This window comes from Clinocottus analis, unplaced genomic scaffold (assembly GCF_023055335.1).
Source record: "Clinocottus analis isolate CAN_PGR_092001 unplaced genomic scaffold, fCliAna1.0.p SCAF_14, whole genome shotgun sequence".
Taxonomy (NCBI): Eukaryota; Metazoa; Chordata; class Actinopteri; order Perciformes; family Cottidae; genus Clinocottus; species Clinocottus analis.
Window position 1 is genome coordinate 2,797,926 of NW_027175865.1, and position 21,886 is coordinate 2,819,811.

A 21,886-nucleotide genomic window follows, 5' to 3' on the forward strand; every position below is an offset into this window, starting at 1 on the left:
ACTAGTATTTGCATCTCGCTAGTTGCTAGCTAGTCTCGCTAATCTCGCTAGTTGCTTGATGATGGCTGCATCTGTTTCAGAAGAGTTTTAACTAATTCCTGAAGAAGCCCAATCTGTGTCTGCACACGTGATGGAACAGAGGACGTCTTTCTTTCTCCCTCTCCCTCCAGAAGCAGATAGATATTCAGCTGCTTCTCCGAGTGGGCGTCTTTGGTCTGGAATCGACATTCCTGCCGAGGGTTCAAGGATATCTCCCGTGTTTGTGTCCCACAGCTCTCTCGCAATGGCCGCCATTGTTTTCCCCGCGCCCCGGCCTCGACCTTCCAGGCCCCCGTCGGACAAATCCAAGACTCTTCTTCTGGACGCCGAGGCGCAAGCGGCGTGGTCAGCCCACTCTCCTGCATTCCTGTTCGCTACCTCTGTGAGGGCCCGTGGGTGCTGCGCCGAGGCCCAACGGCACGAACAGACGCAGCCTGTGTGCAAAGAAGAGTGGATAAACATGTCTCCCTCTGAGTCCATCCCCATTTTAATGTGTTTGTTCAAGAAACTATGCAACTATGGTTCCTCCATAGACTTCAGTTATACGGGCACTCGTGTTTAGATCAACGCTTCCTCCGCTAACATATTAAGGATCGAGTTCCTCCGTCTATTTATTGGCTGAATGCTCTCTAGTTGAGGCACGTGCGGTCGCCAAAAGATGAATAACTTTGTATTAGTGGCGGTATTATGAGGGCTAATTTTGAGGGCAGTGCTACTGGCGCTTTGAGCTAAATGCTAACTATTAGCATATGACGTGCTCAAAGTAACAATACTAGCATGCTAATGTTTAGCAGGTTCATCATCTGATTTTAGCGAAAACAGCCAAAGAAACTACACTTATGAAAAGTTAGGGATCAGAAAGTCTTTAGGATTCATCATCTGAGAACCACGAATGTCCGCACAACACGGTGGGGCCAATGTGCCGCGTACGTTTACCCTGATGAGTGAAAGGCTTTGACCTGCTGGTGGTGGCAATACAGGGAAATACAGGGGATCAGGAGGATTCATCATCCGGGGAGCATGAATGTCCATGGCAATCCATCCTACAATTTGTTCTCATATTTCAGCCTGGACAAAAGTGACTTTACCAGCGTCAGATATCTTTAGCAATATTAAAGAAGAGTCTTGTAGTTGTTTTAAGTCTATTGTTAACTGTGACTTAAAATTAAAAAGTACACTTTTACTAAATGTTGTCAAAATTGTCCGTCAAACCTTCCTTGAAATAAACTGTTTTATCAGTTAATTCAGTTTGCTGAATGACAAAAATGTTTGTGTTTGATATGGATGGGACATTACGTCTTTTTTCAGTGTATTGTTGCCCTCTGTGATTATTCTGTGATGCAACATATGAAAACAGCCAGCTCATAAGAAACTTATTAACTCATATCATGTGAAGAGGGAGAAACGTCCGGCTCCATTGTGCCGACATCAGCAGAGGGGCCTGGTAAAGAGAGACGACATGATGAGAGCTTCATCCTGTAACGCAGCTCAGCGGCACCGCGGCACAGCAGTCAGCGAACCTCATCTTTGTCCATTTTCTGTCTCATTTTGAAGGTTCAGCCCACGCGGTGGGCTTACCTCAGTGAGAGTCCATAAAAGGAAAGCGGGTCAGGTATTACTCGTTACGTGTCGGACTGCCGTCCGAAGAAACAAACATGGAGTCTGTCGGGCCGGGAAATTAATCCAGCCAGAAATAGAGAATAAAATCTCCTCATAGTCTCCTCACGTCCTGTTTTATAGAAGCATGCCACATGTTTTCATGTAAGTTATTATTTTGGGGATTGATGCTTCAGCCCACTTTACCTCGGACTGCTTCGTGCCCACTCAAATGCAATCATAATGAAAGCAGCAGGATAACAGGATGAAAACAAATTCATGAAACTCTGCAGCTGCTGTCATGTGTCACATGTTCTGTCGCATGAAAACAGACTCACCCGTTTTGCTGCACACTTTTGTTTTTCCGACCCCTGAAAGTTACTTTCTGACTTGAAATAAGAAAGCATCCATAACAACAAGTCATCTGTTCCAAAAAAAATATGAATATTCCGATGCTGCATGGGTGTTTTCGGACACAACTTAGCATAACAGATGCTGCTTTGTTTGCTGGGTGCTGAAGGCCGCAGCGGGCGAGCCGACACACCCAGAGCTCCTTGTCGTGATGAAATGTGGGACAATGGCAAAGATAAAGTTACACAGCTCCGACATTCAAAGATCATTTGAAATCATGCATGAAAATCTGACAATGGCAGAAACCAAGAGGTTGGACACAGAGACGTAACGCTGACCTTTAACTCCAGCAGGTCACCTGTGAGTGACACATAAAAACATCTAAAAGCTGGACACCTGAAGAATTATTGAGCTCAGCAGTGTGTGTGTGTGTTTAAGAAACATTATGATGGAAATATATGATGGCCATTTTAATCTAGGATTAATCAAAACAATACAACATTAGGCATCATTACCAAGAGGAACCACCATATAAAAACATATTAAAAAATATTCCTACTCTGATTTGGTATCAAAACCTTCCTTTCTGTACAAATTGCATGTTTCGACAATTAAATGGCGAACACTTCAGTTCTGAAAGCTGCTCAGAAATTGTCAATACACCTAGAAAACCCATTCATTATCTGATTCCCCAACTTCTGAAGTTTGTGGTTGTGAAGTTTCTTGAGGCTGTGATTACGTTGGAGGTCACAACAGGTCATGTTTCATCCCGAAAGGAAATTCAAGGTCCGAGTAGCTCAAGGCATCACAGCATAGCATAGCTAGCATAGCCAGTAGATATTAGCTAGATATTAGCAGTCACACCCAATTCCATGAGTTTTGGGAATCTCATAGCGTGGGCCTGTCTGTAGAGGGAAGATTCATGGGTATCCAGAGAATTATTTGCATTAACATCTCTTTCTCTCACCATGATGTAGCGTGACTCTGGAGCATTAGCTAGCCTTCTTCTCGACAAGCTAGCAGGACATGGTCGTACCAACCTTGAGGCGCTTTTAAAAGCCTGTTGCAGCCTCTTAAAGACAGCAATGTCGGGCCCTGGACCGCTGCGTTCCAGTTTGGTTCAATCTTTTTACATTTCTTATGTTAAATATTCATCCTTGTCAGCGCCGTTAGCCATAAACGTCAGTCTTTAGCCGAAGCTGTATGGATTTCAATGGTTTCACCCGAATTACCAAACCTGCAAAGTCACCACAGGTTTTCTTGGAGCAGACACAGATAGTTGGCGCTTGTCCACAGGTCTCCACACAAGAAGCTGTTCTCGGCCTTCCCGGGCCTCTCCTTATGTTAAACCGGGCGACCGTACATCCAATTTAAACTCGATCCATCGAGAGGATATGTGAGGCCGATTCAACAATGGCCTCACAGAGCCGCGGTGCTGCTTTGCATCAGGGTGTGAGTGCAGACTCAGAGATAACCCTTGTTGTCCCTACGGCCCGGGGTGAAGCAGATGGGGGGGTGGAGGGGATGGGGGACGGGGTGGGGGGGGACAAAGGCCCGGCCCATGCGGAGGGCGGCAGTGACTGACACAGCCACTGAAGCCCCGAAGAATGCCTGGAGCCGAGCCAGAGCCATGGACCTCACTGGCGTCCCCTCCCTCCTCACACCTGACCCTCCTCATGTCCCATGATGCCCTGCGGCCGCGGGGGGACGACACCTTCAAAGACGGCCCCCTTCGGCACGTCAGAGGACCAGAGAGCCACCCTGAAGGAGCAGCAGATCCCAGCGTCGGCACTGTGGGCTTCGAGGACCAGCTTGTTGGAAGAGGACTACCGACGAGACGAGACACAGGTCAACCACACCCGACCTCGGCGAGCACGAGCACGAGCATGGCAACGGCAAGCACCTCAGGACAGAGCGGCTTCGGGCTCGGCAGGAAAAAGAAGAACCCCGGTCTCATGGATCAAATTACCAAGTTCTTCGGAGGAGACAAAAAGAAAAGGAGCAAGGTGAGCGTCCACGCATCTGCAGCAAAAGGATCTTTCTTCTTCTAGAACTTCTCTGCTTCTTAAAACTTTGGCTTGATGTTAAAAAAAAACTCTTCAATCAGATCGTCAACGCACCAGACTGAAGAAGTTCAGTTCACGTATATAGTTATCCAACATATTAATGATGTCAGAAAAACAACGGCAATGCGTTTTTGGAGATTATCCACTGGGTTCAGAGACATTTAAGCTGCAGGAAAAAGTTACAAAATGCACACAAAACAAATCTAGATGAGGGTTTGCAGTGGACATTGAATCTCTGATCTCCTTCAGCTCGTCTCTGAAGCCTTCAGGAGACTTTTAAACTGAACTTCACACATTCTCAGATAGTCATTTAATTATTTTATATACTTTTTTGGGCTTTTTGCTTGAGCTCTGACGTCCAGACGCTCCTCAATAGAGCTTTTGGAGCGGCCATTGTCTCATTTTGGGCCTTTGAATATTGAGGCACAAGTCCACTTGACCTGCACTATATTTTAGGATTTCAATGTCATTTGAAAAAGCAAATTCACGCTCATGGTGCTTTTGTTTCTGGATGGAAGTTTTGGGGGGGTTTTGCCAGCCAAGCTCACCCGTGCTGTTATTTTGTGAGTAAATTTACACAGTACACTAAATTCAATAAATAGTGTAGTCTTCAATGTCAGCCTGGCCCTGAGCGGCAGATAGAAAACCCAGGATCGGACTCTTGGGCCCCTCGGGCTCCTGCAGCTCGCGCTCCTTTTCATCTGACATCCAGGTGTCTCCGGTGTGGAGGCTTTGCGTGGCGCCTTGTTGTCTGAGCTTGCATCTTTTCCCTCGTATGTCCCCGGCAGAAGAACACATGATTTAGATGGAGAGACATCAGTGTGTCAGATGTGTGAGATTGTGTGTCAGCCGGCTACGACCTGAAGAATCTCTGCAACCTGATAACGCACCATCGTCCACGACACAACCCTTCACCCTGTGAATCTGTAAAGGCTATTTCCATGGAGTATTTTTAATAGCCTCTAATTGATTTAATTAGCAGATTTCCTGTCTTCTCGCATGATTACGGTCTTTTTTTCTTCCTGTACATCGTGAGATGTGAAACTGCTGTAATTACTGTAATTATGACATTAGCTACAGACCGATTCATGGGACATGGCAGACGTCTTTTCAAGCTCATGCCACTCAAAAACTGCACAGTGCTGTTGAGTTACAAGGCAGTGCATGTGAGATTCAATGAGAGACCTTTTTGACCCTTTTGGATCACATCCCCAGTCATCTTTTACTCCTTATTACATTTTTTTCTTTAAATAAATAGGACGTGTGCTTACTTAGGTGTGTGTGTGTGTGTGTGTGTGTGTGTGTGTGTGTGTGTGTGTCCACGGTCCTCTGCAGCTGCGTATCCTGCAAGATTATAACCCCGCCTACTTTTTAGCGGTCCAGTAAAATGTACAGGATTTTAAATCCCTTTGGAAGGATAAGGATATATTTATTGTCATTGTAAAAAAAACATACAACGAAATTAAGTCGGCAACAAAAAGTTAGGACAGCAGTAACAGAGAAAAACATGTATAAACACATGTATAAGAACATGTATAAAACATGTATCAGAACATGTATAAAAACATGTATAAGAACATGTATAAAACATGTATAACATGTATAAAAACAGGACGTCCTACTTTAAAATGAGACATTTAAAACAATAGATCAAAGCTAAAACACAGGCATTAATGGTTTTTAAGTAAAATGTGTTATAAATATGCATTCCTGTTTCACGGTGACACCTCTTGACCTCTGTTGCTCCTCTCAGGGCTCGTTCCGGGGTCACCTGTCCACCTCGCCTCAGCAGTCCTCCGCCCGCCGCCGGACCAATGAAAACGCCGTGGTGCATTTCTTCAGGAGCTTTGTGAGTTTCATGTCGTACATAAAGTCCGCTGTGTTGCGTCACGCTGAGCTCCTCTGGTTTTCATCACGTTTAGTATTCAGTGTTTGACGTCTCACTCTGAGGCCGCTGTGAGTGTCGACAACACAGAACAAACCCAGTTCACCGCACGCCGCGTGAGCGTCTTCTGTCACGCTCTTGGCATCATCAGCTTTTCCCCTCGACTCCCTCGCTGATTACAAAGCTGCATGACTTCATTTCCACACTGATCGAGACAACTCAGGGAGCTTTCAATCAGCAGCTTAATAACTTGTTTGATTTCAGATCGGTGTTTGTTGTTCTGTCAGTCACTCTGTTGTTGTTGTTGTTGTCGTTGCTTCTCGGTGTCTCTCAGGTGTCCTCTCCTCGTCCTAAATCCAGGGTGAGTCTCATTTTTTCCTCACAATATCTGTAGATGATCTAAGATGCAGAGATGCATTGATCACTTTCCTTCTCTACTTTGTTCTCCATCATGTTTCTCAGCATCAAAGTTACAAGAGCATTTTGTTTTCAGCGTTTTTATTCAATACCTGGTCGGGCGTTTCATTGGAAACCTTTGAGCCATTATGTGTGGGAGTTTATAACTTCAGCACCAACCCGTTGGTAGCGTCACATTAGATGTCTGACGGCAGTGACGAAACAACTAAAATATGAAATATGTCCCATTAAAACTATTTATATCGCCAGCAAAATACTCGAAGCCAAAAGTCAAAGTTGACTTATTTTACTGTACATTTGTGGTACTTATTTGAATCCAAAACCACAATCTTTTCTTAACCCTAACCAAGTAATGTGATGCCTAAACATAAAGTCTGAAGTACAGTGGTCGTATTAGCCTTTCAATCTGTTGGTGACACTAAATGAAAAGTCAGGAGAGCTTCATCCTCTGGGGACCATGAACGTCTGGATACCAAATGAAATGTACAAGCCGTTATTGTGAAGCTGCTGAGGTATTTCCCACCGCCAGCGTGGCTAATAAATACTACACATAGTGGCTTTGAGTTGTCGATGGAGGGAGTGTTTTTGTGCAACTACTCACGCTTCATTTGACGGCGTCACAAAGCAAAAACGTTGAGGCCCTCTGGTCCAAAAAAAGTGAACCTACGTTGGTGATCGCCAAGTGGAAATCACCCATCTTTCACTCTTTTAATAAACCATCACATCGCTGCTAATCCCGCCCATTTAATATCTTTTAACTGGAGGCGGATGCGGGTACCGCGACGGTCCGCTCAGTGTTTCTCATCTCATCATGTCACTGTCTGTTTCTTTTTCATGTCCAGTGGAGAGACGCCCTGGGCTTGGTACGTCACACAACTTCCCTTCACGAATCGAACAAAAGCCCCGTTTTCTGACTGCGCCGCTTCATGTGTGTGTGTGTGTGTGTGTGTGTGTGTGTGCACGCAATGATCCCATACCCAATCCGTCTGCAGAGAGCTCCTCTGCATCGTGTCCTCTGTCTGCGGCGCGCCCCGTGACCTTTAACCTCCAGCGCTCGCCCTGACTCTCTCTCCCCGCTGTGTGCTTTCTTTCCTCCTCGAAGAGAAATACCCTTTTGCACCCGAGCGCATCCATTGTAGACGTGAACAAAAAAGCCGATTCTCCGAGGCCGAGCTGCCTCTAGACGCCGTCGCCACGAGAATAAAAACACTCCCGTCCGCTGCAGAGAACGTTGGCTCGTTTGGTAAATTCATGTCGTTGCAATAAATTCTTCTTTGCTTCAATCCAGAGCGACTCGCTGCCTCTGGATGACTTTGAAACCGCTCGACTATTTATGAACCACAGCCGGTAAACATTTTCTCTTAGGACCTCTTGGCCTGCATCTTCCTCCTCCTCCTCCTCCTGCTGCTCCTCTTCATCCTCCTTCTTCTTCTTCCTCACGCCACAATTCCTCTGTAACACCTCCACCTCCTCTGTGCCAAGAGGAGGACTCACCGATCCATCTGTTTTGGCTTTTCCACCTTCTTTGTGTCCTCTCATCTGTCAGGCGACCCTGGGACAGCAATGTCTATGTGTGTGTGTGTGTGTCTGTATGTGTGTGTGTGTGTGTGTGAAGGTTGCCGTGATCAGAGTGTTCATGTCTCCTCCCTCTCACAATAGCATGAGGAAGATCAGGAACAACTGTTTTCCTCCACTTCTCACTGACGCCGCTGTCACAGAGAAACCACGACGCTTACAAGCAAAGTCAGGGTTCTGTATTGAAACACGTTGATGACTCTCAGGCCTTCATAACTTGTCTAAAAGTTACATAATGAAGGAAAGAACACACATGATTGCACCTTTTATTGCCCACAGCACATTCAAAACTGCCCAAAAGGTCGATCCTGACCCGATCGCAGAGGATGAACGGTGAACAAAGCGAGTTTTTTCTCCCTTTTTGAAGCACTTTATCAACGTTATGTTGTTGTATCCGACAGCAGTAGTTGTCATAACCCTCCCTCTAAGATCTTCAAACGGTTTACTTACTGTCTCATCACGCAAGAGGGGGAAGGCCGTCGATGTAAAGCGGATTAAGCGTCTGCTTTGAAAGGTTAGGCAGTGACAGAGCAGTGGACCAGGTCTCGGGCCCCCGGTCTCGGGCCCCCGGTCTCAATCTGTGCTCACACGCCGTCTTTTTCTAGGCCTCGTCGCCGCGCGCCGAGAGCGCAAAGTCGCCGGTCAGGAGACGCAGAGACCAAAGCACACTGTCCAGGATCTTCAACCTGGTGAGCTGACTCCTCCCCCTTCTTCCCAATGTGTCACTCAAATACACTTCCTCTCTTTTCTATCTTGTAAGACTGGGCTTCATAAAAAAAAAAAAAAATCCTGTCTGTGTTTGCCCCTCGAATGCAACAGTGACGCTCTCACCGGAGACCAGTGAGTAATGAATAAATACAGTTTAACGACTCACCTCTTCAGTCCCATCCATCAGCGGCTGCTGTCATCTTAATAAACTCACCAGCTTGCGGGGGCGGCGTCCATCATCCGCGCACTGACACCGACATGTAAACCCAGTTATTACATCGCTCACACGCGACTTCATTCATGTCTGCAAGTGCAGATCTACCTCGACGTTTATCTTCAGCGTGGACGATCTGCTAGAAACCTCGATAAATGTGAAGTACTCGACAATCAAATCGCTCGTTCCTTCCGCACAGTTCTAACTGAAAGCTACTTCACGCCCTCATGGATGCCATCTCTGCGGATAGATAGCCTCCTCATCCTCCTCATCCTCATCCTTCTTCTTCTTCTCTCCAGGGTGACACCAAGTCCCGTCCGCCCCCAAAACGCTGGAGCACCATCTTCTAAGCGCTCAGACCGCAGAGCCGACGCCGACGGGACGAGATGGAGGAGGGGATCGAGCGGCAGACGCACAACCTCGAGAAACGCTAACCCACTAACACGAGCCCTCCCGCGTGTGCAGACGGCGACGGCGAAACCAAATCCGCTCTCCGGGGTTGCTTGCGGCCGCTGGGCCTCTCTGTTCTAATCCTACTTCCACGGATAAATCGCTTGTCTTGCTGTTTAGAAGAGGTTCTGGTCGTGCTTTTAGTAAAACACCCCGCCACTGTAGGAATCGCCCATCCCTTCCAGTATCCTGATTCGATGGTGCTAGTTTTTTCTTTCTATTTTGTTTCCTGTTGCGTGCAGTTTTTTTGTACACAAGTGGCGCTTTGTGTGCTTTTCTGGAAACCCGACACCGCCGAAACGCCCTAATGTGAAAAGCTAAAACGGGGCGCGGTCTGTTCCTCGAGTGAAACCGACTGGAAACCTGCGCTGAGTGGACTTTATATTGTTTTAATGCAACTTGTTTTTGTATAATTGTGCTTCGGTGTAATTAATGACGATGTACAGGATGATGTCATCCCCCCAAAAAATGCCCTTTTCAAAAGCACTGTCTCCATTGTAGCTCGTGGATGTCGTTTGTTGTGAGTTTTGTGGTTGCATCTTAAATTAAGTTTGAGGTTTTAACGTCATTTGTGTTTCCTTCAGAAGACGACGGGCAGCAGTTGGTTCAATCTGATGGTCGGATAGTATGTGGCTCAAAGGTTTAAGGTGGAGTGAGGCGGGATGAGGAGTACTGAACGTTGCATTCAAATGTTCTGACGTGTAATTTGTCCATTTTTATTTGTTTGTAATAAATGTGCATGCGACGTTTGTATGTTCACTTTAACGGGACGGTCAGTAGAAATGTACAGGTGGGTTTTGTTTTGCTGCACGAGTGTTACGTTTTTTAATGTTCGGCCGAACTAAAAATAAAACATGTTACGTCTTCTCTCAGCTATTAAAGGTTTTAAAATATGTCCATTCTGTTGTCTTCATTACATTATATCTACATTATATATTTATGTCTCATTCTTTGTCACCTTCAAATATTTAGTTGGCCTTCGCTGGACGCAGCAGACGATTAGCTAGCTTAGCATTATGGATACAAAAACTGCACAAATTGGACCCGTAGGTGTGAATGTGAGCGTGAAGGTTGTCATAAGTATAACTTTGCATCGTGTGGATCGTATTAGAGGTGAACTGCTTTGTTATTACAAGAAACACTCTTATGACGATAGCAGAGGCTGCAGCTTCAAGGTTTACTGAGAAACTCAGAAGGGAAAATAATTGTATCAGCCCCGAACTCAACCCATGATCCATAACTGAACACTGACACACACACGCTGGAAAAAAATCCTCTGGAGGCCAATCATCCATCTGAGGCGGTAATCCTGATATCAAAGGGTTGTACGAACTGGAAAAACAACACAACCAGATCCCAATTAAGTCCAGCTGTACGTTTTGTCCTCGGGAATCGAACGCCGAACAAAGACGACGCTCAGGAGCGGGAGAGATAATGCTTCACATCATTAGAAATAACGCCGAGATCGAACTCTTCAAGGACAACCGCCTCCGAGAACACAATTAGCACAGCGCGGTGTCGGCAACTTCTGTGTTGCCCACGAACACAAGCATTCACTCCAGCAACTAAATACATGTCTACAGTGAGAACATTGTGCCTCAAATGTATTAAAACTTTTGGTTGTGTACACTGGTAGAGCTCTCTATGTATAAAGAATTGATAGGTGCATATATTTCTTCTATTTTAAGTCTTTTGTAATATCTAGACCTTGAGTCTGTAATAAAAGATTGATTGATTGTAATTCCCCACACTGTGTGCTAATTTAACTGGCACAGTTTGTAATTGTACAGTAGCTAATGTTCGCCATTCAAATGGAAATCCCCGGCCGCTGAATACACCCGATTACATGAAATGAGTCCTATTGCTTGGCTCGTCATCTTTCAGTGTCTTTAAAGGAATCAATGGAGGACGCTTTTGTACGACGTGAACGCAGAAGAGAGCAAGAGAGACCTCTGCTGCTCCACCGTTGTGCTGCAAAGAACCGTTCAGAAAGGAGTGCAAGGTGTTTTTTAAATGAGCATTTAATCATTTAGAAAAATCTAAAATGCTTTTATAACAGCATGTACCAAGATTCCCTTTCTTTGCTTAGTGTGAAGAGACATCAATGTGTCACAGAGAACATCGTCTATGCCCTTTTATTCATTTTTATAATGCAGATCAATGGCACATGATTTATGTGCAAAATGCAAATTAACTTTTATTGGGCACAAGAAGTACCTTCACAACACAGATGTTCACTTTACAGCATCACTAAACAAGAACTTAGGCTATGTATGATTAAAAAAGGGCCACTTGATAACAGCATACGATTGTATTGTTCCTTTGTGTGTTCAAACAGCCACGGCATGACCAGAACAGACATGAGAAGGAATGAAAGAAAAGCGTCCGCTCACAGAAGCCGTCGATGATTTTGTGTCCGTCGTGTATTTGTGTTCAGTTCCACGTGAATGATTAATTTCCGCTGAAGCTCTCGCTCACCTCCTCTTTAAAAACGTGACTACCGGCGTCCAGGTTTTGCGACTGAGTCCTCAGCTCGTCCACGATGCCGGACACGCTGCCCAAGAGGCCGCGCATCCCGTCCTCCATCTCCCCGTGGAAGTCCACCTCCTCGACCTTCACTTGACCTCCTGTCGTCCCGAGAAAGGCCTCGCCGTCTTCAAACCCGTAACTGAAGCCGTCGTCCATGTCCGGCGCGGGCGCGCCGGCGTTGTTGCCGTTCGCCGAGGAGCTGGAGGCGAGTCTCTCGCATCGGGCCTGATGCCGGAGGAAGCTGTCCCTCCAAATGACCTTCTTTCCGCACAGGCCGCACTCGTAAGGCCGCAGCCCTCCGTGAGTCTTAAGGTGCTTGGTGAGGTGGTGCTTCATCTTGAAGGACTTGGTGCAGACGGGGCAGCCGAAGGGCCGCAGGTTGAGGTGCTGCATCTTCACGTGCCGGTCCCGCATGCTCTTCAGGGTGTAGGCTTTGCCGCAGTGGCAGAAGTGGACCTTGCCTGTGTAGGGGGCGCCGGCGAGGGACACCGAGGAGGACGAGGACGGAGTCGGGGGCGAGGAGGGCGGCGGAAACGAGGCGGACGACGGAGACAGGTGGCGGCTCGAGGTCGGGGTCGTCGAGCTCCCCTGTCCCGCGCCGGCGGAGGGCCAGTTCACCTCAGACGCCGCCATGGTGAAGTCGGGGGACGCGGGCACTAAAGGCCTCTGGGAAACTTGTCCCGTGCCATCTTCGATCTCGTCATATGTGCCGCGGCTAAACGTCCCTTCTGCGAAACACTCAAAGTCTGCGTCCTCCTCCTCCTCGTCGTCTTCCTCGTCGTCTTTACTGCAGCTGCCGGCCTCTCCGTCCGGCGGCCTCTGCTCTTGCTGAGACCAGGGACCCGTCTGCCACTGCAGCCGCACGGAGACCGGACAGGCGGGGCCCGGGACGCCGTCGCCCGTTTGGCAAGCGTGACCGCTGTGCAGGTCGGAGGCGGCGTCTCTTCCCGACAAACTTCTCTGCACTTTCTCCTTGATCTCCTCCGCGCTCGTCTTCACCGCGGCTTGTCCGACACTCTCATCTGAAATTGGGCGGAAGTCTGCAGAATAAAAGTAAAAACAAGATCAGATCAAGGAGAAGTAATACGTGACATCATCGCAACACCTTTTTTGGTGACATCACAGATATGCGTCTGTGAGAATCATAATCCCGGATTCCTGTCCAACTTCAAAATAAGTTATTCAGGAAAACATTTTGTAGGTCAGAAATACAACAATTAATTCATGAATCAATTATTTTAAAATGTTCATTTTGTGTTGTTATGGCAGTTCCCTTAATACATTTTACTGTATTAAAATGTCTTGGCGGTTCGGCACAAGAAGAAGACTGTGAAAAGACACAAAATGAAGACATTGTGGTTGCCGTAGGATTTTCCGCTTTCGGGCGACAACACTTCTCAGCATGTGTCAAAACTTAGAAATGTTTAGTTACGTTTCTCTGCGCCAATTTCGAAATCATTTCACAGTTCCACCACACAAGTGACCTCATTTTAAGACACGACCCTCTTTCCAACGGCGGAATTCCTCTTCAATAAAAAGGACTATTTGCGTGTTAGAAACATTATCAGTGGTCAAAGTGAAAAGAGGCCTTTGTATCGTACCGCAGTGCCCCATTTGTGCGAAGCCTCCTCCCTTTTTCTCTACCGCTGCTGCTGCTGCTGCTGCTGCTGCTGCTGCTGCTCCTCCTGCTGCTGCTGCTGCTGCTTCTCCGACTCCCTCGTCTGCCTCGATCCCTCTTTTCTCCTTCCTCCTCTTCTCCTGCGTCTCGTCACTGTCCCCGCTCTCTCTATTCAGCCTGTCGCCGCCCGCCGGCGCCTGTCGCTGTTGAAACCTGGCTTTCTGCTTCATGGCCTCGCCACCAGGGAACCCGCCGTGGTACCGGCTATTGTGGCCCGGTCCATCGTGAGCGAAGTGGCTGGCTTGCTTGCTGTGGCTCGAAACCCACGCCTCCTCGCAGTTGCCGTAATCGCCCTCCGCATAGCCAGCGAGGGCGTCAAGCTGGGAGTCGGCTAAGTGCTGAGCCGGTGACGGCCGCGGTCGCCCCCATCTGGGGAACTGCTGCGGACGCCGCCACGTGGCTAATGGCGGCAGGGCGTCCGGCTTTCTCTCCTTCCTCCTTCCCTCCCTTTCCAGGTACAAGCAGTCGGTGCTGCTCGGGGACTGCTGGCGGGACGCGGTGCCAGGGTGGGCCGCGGCGGCCTCCCCGGGGCTAGCTTCTGCTGAGGGCCGGGGCCTCTTCAGGATCTCCGTGCACTTGTCCACGATGTGCCACATCTGGAGGAAACTGGCCACGGTGACGTAGTTCACGATGTCATCGTGCACGATGCTCAGCTGGCCCGTGTAGGCCGAGCTCAGGACGCTCTCGAAGGCCACCGGGTCCATGACCGAGGGGAGGGAAACGGTCGTGACGTTCTTCAGCAACACCTGTCGAGAGATAGCAGAGAGAGGACGCACTGAGCTTTTGAAAAGACGGGGCCGAGCGGAACCTCATTGTGAACGAATTAACGATCCAAACCGGCCCACCTGGTCGTGAAAGTAAGGCGAGGATGCAGCGAGCACGCAGCGGTGAGCCCGGAACACCTGCCCTTGCACCTGGATGGAGAGGTCGCACAGCCGGCCCTCCTCGCGCTGCCGGTTCAGATTGTCCAGGACGGCAGCACGAGCACCGGGGAAGCACACCTGCACCGTCAAACCAGCGGGAGCAGCAGAAGCACTGCAGGTCGCATCCATGGTCTCACAAAACTACAGACAAGAATAAAACATTACAAAGCGCAAATGGACCATTTCGAATATTTTGTCCACACATTGGTTCTTGTACTTCTCTTTGCTCCAGTTACACTTTCTTTGTGTGGTTTTAAATTACAGTATGTGTGAATGACTAAAGTACAACTCTGGTAATGGAGTGATTACATTATCGAGCAAAAACTAAAAACACATCCTTAGATTTTCTCCTGAAAGTGTGTTGAGTCGGTTTAAATTGTTATTTGGACAAATCAAGTATCCTCTAATTACTTGTTTTCCCAATTAACACCAACAGTACCTAAACATATTCAGCTGGCTGTCAAACAAGATGAACAAAAGCAGTAAATCCTCATAACAGAGAAGCTGGAAAACGCCCCTTAACAATTCATTCATCGCCTTTTAAATGTATCGTAATCTTACATTATACCGCTAACTAGCGTTTGAACAGAACTAATCGATTGATTGGTTCAGCCACATCCTCAGGTGAAAGTGGGCAGCCTGTCTATAAAGATATTGATTTGTGATGAGCTTCCACCTGATGATCATCTGACGTTAGCTCGTTAGCCACTGTGAGCCCCCACACGGACGGTCGCTAAAAATCATTGTTATTAACATGAGGTCTGGTGTGTGCTCTCATTCAGCGTCTAAGTTAGCTAGTTAGCTCACACGTTAGCCAGCTAGTTAGCATCGTTACTTTACCTTCGGTGTGCCGGTGTGTTCAGCTTTTTAGTTTTACTTTTATAGAGAGCTTTGTTGGCTATGTGTAGCACAACATTATCATGCGTGAATTCCAAATGCAGCGTGACGTTGCCGTCGCTCCTCTGAGTCGGACATAGCGATAGCAGCAGGCTCGTGGGCGCCAGCAGCGGCGGCGGCAGCAGCAGCCGGCCCGGAGGCGTAGCTGTTGCGAGCTGGTCGACCAAACAGCATCGTCGATGCTAACTCGCGCCGTGAGAGCGTGTTTGGTGGTAAAGTGGAGTTGTTGTCAAATGCCGTTACACCGGCCAGCTGATACAAATCTTACCTAACTATGACTATTACTGTTATAGCAGCTGAACTGGTTATTATGCGTGGGCAGTTATTGTAAGTTACTAACTGACGCGGAGTTAAAGGACCGTTAACATTAGCATAACATGGCCCCGCCCCCCTGCTGGAGCTCTCTTAAAGGGCCAGTGCGCTCTGATATCAACTGCCCCGACTGTTAAAGCCCTTTGTTGCTCATTTAAACGCGCTGTAATCGCTCCGCGCGGCCCCCGCAGTGGCCCCTCGGACAGAGCATTGCTTGTTTCAGGGTAAAAACAGCGGGTCAGAAGCCAAACATTCGTCACGTTACAGGCACGTCCTGTTTTTCTCTCTCTCTTCTTTTACCGCAGTGCATCTGCAGCTTCCTGTGATGTGGCGCAGGAAGAAAACACGCACACACATGCAGGGACACACGCACACACGCACGCATCGGTAACAGGGACAGGACGCTTCTAATAGATTAGCTGTTATTATTTTTTGGGGGAGGAGGGCTGGCGTCTGTTTTACCCGCAATGCCGGAACGAGCAAAGCATCTCTTCTACGAGCGCGCGGCTCATTAGACGACTGGACATACAACGTCTTTCCATCATCCAGCTGTCATCACAGGGGAGTACGCGATTTTTTTTTTATCTTCATCCTCTTCTCCATCTTTTTCTTCTCGGAAGAGACGACTCGAGGAGAGGATGCCTCGATTCCAGGACAGTGTTCAGTGATCCGTTTGAAGATAAGAATTGCCCATCAAATCTGTGTTTAACAAGCCTATTGTTAGCATCTAACCTGCAGAATATAGCCATTTCTGCACCCAGAGCATGCAAATTCAATATATATATATATATGCACTGTATGTGTAAGTGTATTGCAGAGGGTCAGTAGCCTGCGTGTTGCACATTATATAAACACACCTAACCTTTGCAGAGCATGTGGCCCCAGGCAGGTCTAATGGTCGCTCTGTCCATCTCACGTTAAGACCTCAAGGGAAGAATAAACAGCAAATACAATTTCAGGGGTGTTGATCTGGGTAAACACTGTGAGTCAGACATCCAAATTGTTTCATATGCAGCTGGAAAATTAAAAGCAGAGAAAGAAGACACTGCTGGAATGCAGCAGCTATAGAGCTATACCAGGAGCGGGAGGGGGCTTTGGCAAGAAGAAGCATCAATAATTCAAAAAAAAATAACTCAGCAACCATTAGTGTATAACTGTTGAGGGCGTCCTCTCGGCCTGTGGGCGGATTCACTTTACGTTGCATGTTTGGCCGATTCAGTAAGTGACTGACGCTTCATCCAGGCTTCTTCATACAGAAAAAGAAAACCTTTGTAAACATCCGTTCAATTACTACAAAAGCGGGGGTCCAGTGTATTTGAAGTTTCAACAACAACAGTCTTTTGGAGCTCCACACCAGGAGCGCTGCTGGTGAAGTTGGTCCATTTCTTTGAGGCTCCTCATCAAATAAAACTGCTCCTCCAACATCCGGCTGACATGGCAGCATCACACCTCCTGCTCCTTACTCTCCTCTGCAGCATGTTTGGTGAGTGGAGTCGACCTGTGTGTGGCCTTTTGTGATGTGTTGTTGCATTGTGTTAAACCAAAGTAGTGAATAATGCCTTTCTTTGTTTCTGTCAGCCTACTCCCGTGGGGCCTGTGCAGAGCCGGACTCTGACACGGAGGCGGTCGCTGGCAAGGGCTTCAAACTGGGCTGCCTTTCCTGCAAGAGGAGGAGCGAGGTGCCGGCGTCCGCCACCGTCGAATGGTACTTCAGGGGGAAAGGAGAGGCCGACTTTAATCGCGTGAGTGTGCAAATCATCCTCCCCGGGAGAATTTCTTAGTCAGGTGCCGGCACGCAACATAACTGACGCAGCACATTGTGGAGTACAGGAAGTGTTTGTGCTTCCAAAGGAGTTTAAGTCGTGCAAGTATCCTTACAATCTCACTGTCCTTGAGACACAAGCTTTTTATATCTATATACAGTCCACACACCAGCTTTCCGACCCCCCCCCCTTCCCTCTCTCGCACACACCCACACGCCCTCCATCGCATCATAGCGCCCAGTGTCGAGGTCACGGTGGGGTTCAGAGGCGATCAATCGTGATATGTTACACCACAGGGATAATTAAAGCTCCAGAGATGACACGCGGACAGGTTGACCTCGTCCTGTGTTTGCACAGCTGCGATAAATTCAGCATAGCTTTATTTGGAAATCAACCAAAAAAAAAGGATTCCAACATCCTGTGCAATAAAATATTCCATAAAGTATGAACATCTGGATTTCCTGCTGTCTTTCTGTATGTCGCAAGAAAAACATGTATAAGGATACATAAAGACGGGTGCAGACACTTCAGGCTCCCGGATATGAAGTAATCTTACTTGCGTTTTTTTTTTAAAATGTGTATTTGTTCTTATTGTTATCATCTTTAGCACTAAAGGGACACCACTTCACTCCCCTATACGCTTTTTTATTGTTTGCTGACTGTTGTTTTTTCTTTTTCATACACGGTAGATTTATATGTTCTTTATAGACATATACTGTATATGTGTTACACATATATATATATATATATATATATATATATATATATATATATATATATATATATATATATAATGTCTACAGAGTTATACATCACTTATTCACTTATAGTTCATACAATAAAGAAGAAAGTAAGGACATTAAACTGAAAAACTTTGATATTTAGTGCACAGCAATATTCAAAGGCCTCATGTGTATGTAAATGATGTATGTATGTATATGTCGTAGCAGCATTTTTGACTAACGCTGATGTCTCTGTGGCCCCAGATCTACACCTACAACGATGAAGGCCCGAACATCGAGAGCGACAACTTCATGGATCGCGTGGATTGGAACGGAAGCAAGAGGAGCCACGACATCCAAGACGCGTCCATATACCTGCTCAACGTCACCTTCAACGACTCGGGCACCTACCAATGCTTCTTCAACCGCATCCTCTTCTACGACAACTACGAGTACAGCATCGTCATCAGCAAGGTGGTCCACCTCAGCGTGGTCGCTAAAGGTAGGCGCTGAGATATGAGAGCAGATTGCATCCCGTCCCCGTTGACAGATTCAGCTTCTCGGTTATTTCATGTGCAGTTCCCTCTATAAAATCACAGTCAGCACACGCTCTGAAAATAGATGGCCCAGTCTGCGTTTGCTGTGCACCCAGCGAGCCTTTCGAGACCTCCGTGTGCAGAGGAACAAGATCATAGCCGCTTTGAGTTTGATGCAAATTGTGATATTTCCCCATAAATGGTCAATGTAAGGGAAAGTATGTTATTTAGCCAGACAACCCTTAAAATGTACAAGATGATCAGCCGGGTTCTCTCCAGCGCTAAATATCTGTTTTTGGGGTTTGTCTGATTTCTTGATTTCCTGGCTTTCGTGCGTGCAGCCACCAGAGGGACGGCCTCCATCGTGTCCGAGGTCATGATGTACGTGACCATCATCGGCTTGCAGGTCTGGCTCCTCATAGAGATGATATACTGCTACAAGAAGATATCAGCAGCCGGGGAGGAAGCGTTACGAGAAGCGGCGTAAGTGTTTTGTTTTTCTATACTGCCTTACATCTGTGCACATATTCAACTCACAATGTGAAAACCCTGTAACTCCGATTTTAGTTTGATTGAAGGATTTTACAGTGCTTTTTTTAATTTTGGTATAGATGAGGTGATTCTTTCTTGACTAATGCAAATGACTTTAGCCAAAAATTAGTGGTCAAGCTGAACAGTTCTTGAAAAGCAGCCACTTTGGAGATACAAGGTTTTTATCCAAATAACATTGACGTGTGAATGTGTGTATGCTGTTGAGCCCAAACAAAGTGCTGGATTTTTAAGGCAAATACCTGCATAGATATTTAAGTTTCCAAAAAAAAAATCCAGTAACGATATATCACAACATAAACACAATTGTTTATTGATCAGGCTACCTTAAATTTGTCTGTTAAGGATTTGTTGTGAGTTATTAGCCAGCATGTATATGCTGATACTGATATATCGTTCGGGCTCTTAGTGTGCAAAGCTTGAAACAACACACAGCTGGAGTAAGACCTGGTTGTGTAACCGGGTCTTACTTCAAAACGCCAACATTTTGGCTGCAAAATCAATTGATTTCAACGGAATCGCCGTGATCTGTAGAGAGGAAGCTATGCTAGCTTATTAGCTTAACGGAGGGCTGCGGGAATACGCGCACGTTTTTTTAAAGCTTTTATGTGTTTTTAAAATGGCTGTTGCTAACACGTAATGAGACTACAAAGCGCATCATTTACTGCCTTTCTTTATCTTTTTGACAAGGGAACTAGTGCGATGCTAACTTCCTGTAGCACTCTAGCTCCACTTTTCTTTAACCCTCAGTCGGTCTGCTCCACCAAAGAGGAACGGTTTGTGGTTTTTGAGTCGATGCTACAAATATGTCTCTTAAATACAATGTATTGTCCTGTAGAAAGAAGCATGAGTTATTATTAGCGACCAGTAGTGATTTGCTAGCTCGTTAGCAGTTAGCTCACCTATACTGGCAAATAGTCGCTACACCACCAAGTTTCGAAGGACATATTTGTTTCTGGTGCGACTGGGCCTTTACTCTAAAAACCAAACTCTTTGAATATGTTTAAAATTACAATAAATGATGCTTTGAAAAGTGTGTATTTCCCCATGAATACTGCCATGCTATGTTATTCATGCTGTATTGTGAAGTCACACCTATAATTTTAAACTTTTACTTTGTTACATCCTCTCTTTGGTTCATATTACTCTCCTCTTCTTTATACCCGTTCTCTTACAGCACTTATTTTAAAGATTATTAATGTTTCCATCCAGTTTGTGCCTTTTCACTTGTTTGTCTCTTTGTCTCACTCCCTCTTGTCTATTTGTCATGTTTTTCGTCTTGTCCGTCCCACCCTGTCATCCTCCTCCCTAGTAAAAACCAAAACCTTCCTCCTGTAAGTCAAAAAAAAAGGAACACAAATCTGTCATAGATAGCTGTGATGTTTTTGTTTTTTGCATTTTTCACCCATTTTATTGTGCTCAAATTTGAAATTCGTCAGTTTCACAACGTTGTTTTTTTTTCTCTTTCTCTCCTAGAAATGCTGAATATTTAGCGATAGCCTCGGAAAGTAAAGATAACTGTGCGGGGGTGCAGGTCGGAGAATAAATAGCACAGGTATGTTTGTGGAAAAGCACGTCAGGAGCATTGTTCCCAGACACAACGCTTCCTAGAGCTGGGTATCGAACCTCCGTCCTTTTCAGTTTTTTTCTCCATTTTAAGAATTAAGTCATCATTTTGCCAATTTCAGACTGCACAGACTATGTTGCATTCATATCTATAATCAATTTTTGACAATTTTGGAAAGTAATTGTGAACACTTATTTTGTGCTGAGAGAAAAACTCGACGTATGTTTAATTTTTAAACCTCTCTATTTTACATTTGGACAAAGGCGAAGTGTTCCACATGTTTGCAGTCTTCAAGCTAGGCTAGCCTCAGCTTTTATATTTACCGTACAGTAAATATATTTAAAGAAATCTCTTGCTACTCAGCTACTCGTATTAATTAACTCTTGAAAGCTTGAAAGGTATCCACACAAAAACTCTTGATTGTGAGCTAGTATTAGAAAATAAACGCCCAGCCCTTGGTGTTTATATTTTTTAGAGTTTCTAATGTTTATGAATGAACAGGATGTCCTTTAAACACAGTGCTATTAAATGCATTAATACATGTTGTCTTTATCCTCAGGCTTCTCCAGTGGGCTGAACACATCCTTCCACCCTCTGACCTGCATGTAGACAGCTTGGGGGGGGGACTCCTCTTCATATCGAGCCTCTATTTTCCCTTTACCTTGACAGAGATCACACTTGGATAATGACGTACAAGGAGAGCATGGTACCAGCACTGTATATAGTCTTCTGCGCTGCAAAAGCATGTTCTGCACTTCTTGGAGAAATCTGTGCTGCATCAATGAGCCACATAGTCAACAGCATATCCTGTACCCTCGGCCTTCCTTTAAGTATACGTGTTCACACATTGATATCAAACTCATGCGGTACTGTGGGCGTCTCTTGGGACGCCACGCGGCTGATTAACAAAGAAAGCTTTATACTACATAATCACCACTTAATGTATAAATAGTACAACACACAACATGTACGTGAATTTACTTAAAAAAATACTAAATAGAATGTGATGGACTACGATAGACTGTCTTTCCAGTTGCTAGTTGTACATTCAATGAAATCTTAACATGTACTAATAAAAACTGAAGAAAAGTACACGCGGTGCCGAAGTC

The 21,886-nt window shown here is 46.2% G+C and overlaps 3 protein-coding genes across 8 annotated transcripts; 2 read left to right on the top strand and 1 right to left on the bottom strand.

Annotated features, from left to right (window-relative positions):
- The first annotated feature begins 3,705 nt into the window (after positions 1-3,705).
- On the top strand, positions 3,706-9,291 carry mbpa (myelin basic protein a). Of its 5 annotated transcripts, XM_068575527.1 has the most exons (7): positions 3,707-3,992; positions 5,806-5,901; positions 6,272-6,298; positions 7,197-7,217; positions 8,535-8,618; positions 8,749-8,769; positions 9,151-9,219. In XM_068575527.1, exons 1-6 carry the CDS (start codon positions 3,873-3,875, stop codon positions 8,749-8,751), a joined length of 351 nt encoding a protein of 116 aa, XP_068431628.1. In that variant the 5' UTR covers positions 3,707-3,872; the 3' UTR covers positions 8,752-8,769; positions 9,151-9,219. The 5 variants fall into 5 exon arrangements, with proteins under 5 accessions (XP_068431626.1, XP_068431628.1, XP_068431630.1 ...); XM_068575525.1 differs by lacking the exon at positions 8,749-8,769 and having other exon boundaries at positions 3,706-3,992; positions 9,151-9,291; XM_068575529.1 differs by lacking the exons at positions 8,535-8,618; positions 8,749-8,769; positions 9,151-9,219 and adding an exon at positions 7,643-8,510.
- A 2,013-nt stretch (positions 9,292-11,304) lies between these two features.
- Positions 11,305-15,911, bottom strand: zbtb22a (zinc finger and BTB domain containing 22a). Of its 2 annotated transcripts, XM_068575059.1 has the most exons (4): positions 15,272-15,911; positions 14,354-14,572; positions 13,432-14,254; positions 11,305-12,870 (listed from the first exon to the last, which is right to left on the bottom strand). In XM_068575059.1, exons 2-4 carry the CDS (start codon positions 14,558-14,560, stop codon positions 11,753-11,755), a joined length of 2,148 nt encoding a protein of 715 aa, XP_068431160.1. In that variant the 5' UTR covers positions 14,561-14,572; positions 15,272-15,911; the 3' UTR covers positions 11,305-11,752. The 2 variants fall into 2 exon arrangements, with proteins under 2 accessions (XP_068431160.1, XP_068431161.1); XM_068575060.1 differs by lacking the exon at positions 15,272-15,911 and having other exon boundaries at positions 14,354-15,251.
- scn1bb (sodium channel, voltage-gated, type I, beta b) lies at positions 15,762-21,873 on the top strand. Its single transcript, XM_068575064.1, has 6 exons — positions 15,762-17,123; positions 17,219-17,382; positions 18,390-18,627; positions 19,003-19,144; positions 20,687-20,765; positions 21,337-21,873. Exons 1-5 carry the CDS (start codon positions 17,075-17,077, stop codon positions 20,754-20,756), a joined length of 663 nt encoding a protein of 220 aa, XP_068431165.1. The 5' UTR covers positions 15,762-17,074; the 3' UTR covers positions 20,757-20,765; positions 21,337-21,873.
- Positions 21,874-21,886: the final 13 nt, after the last annotated feature.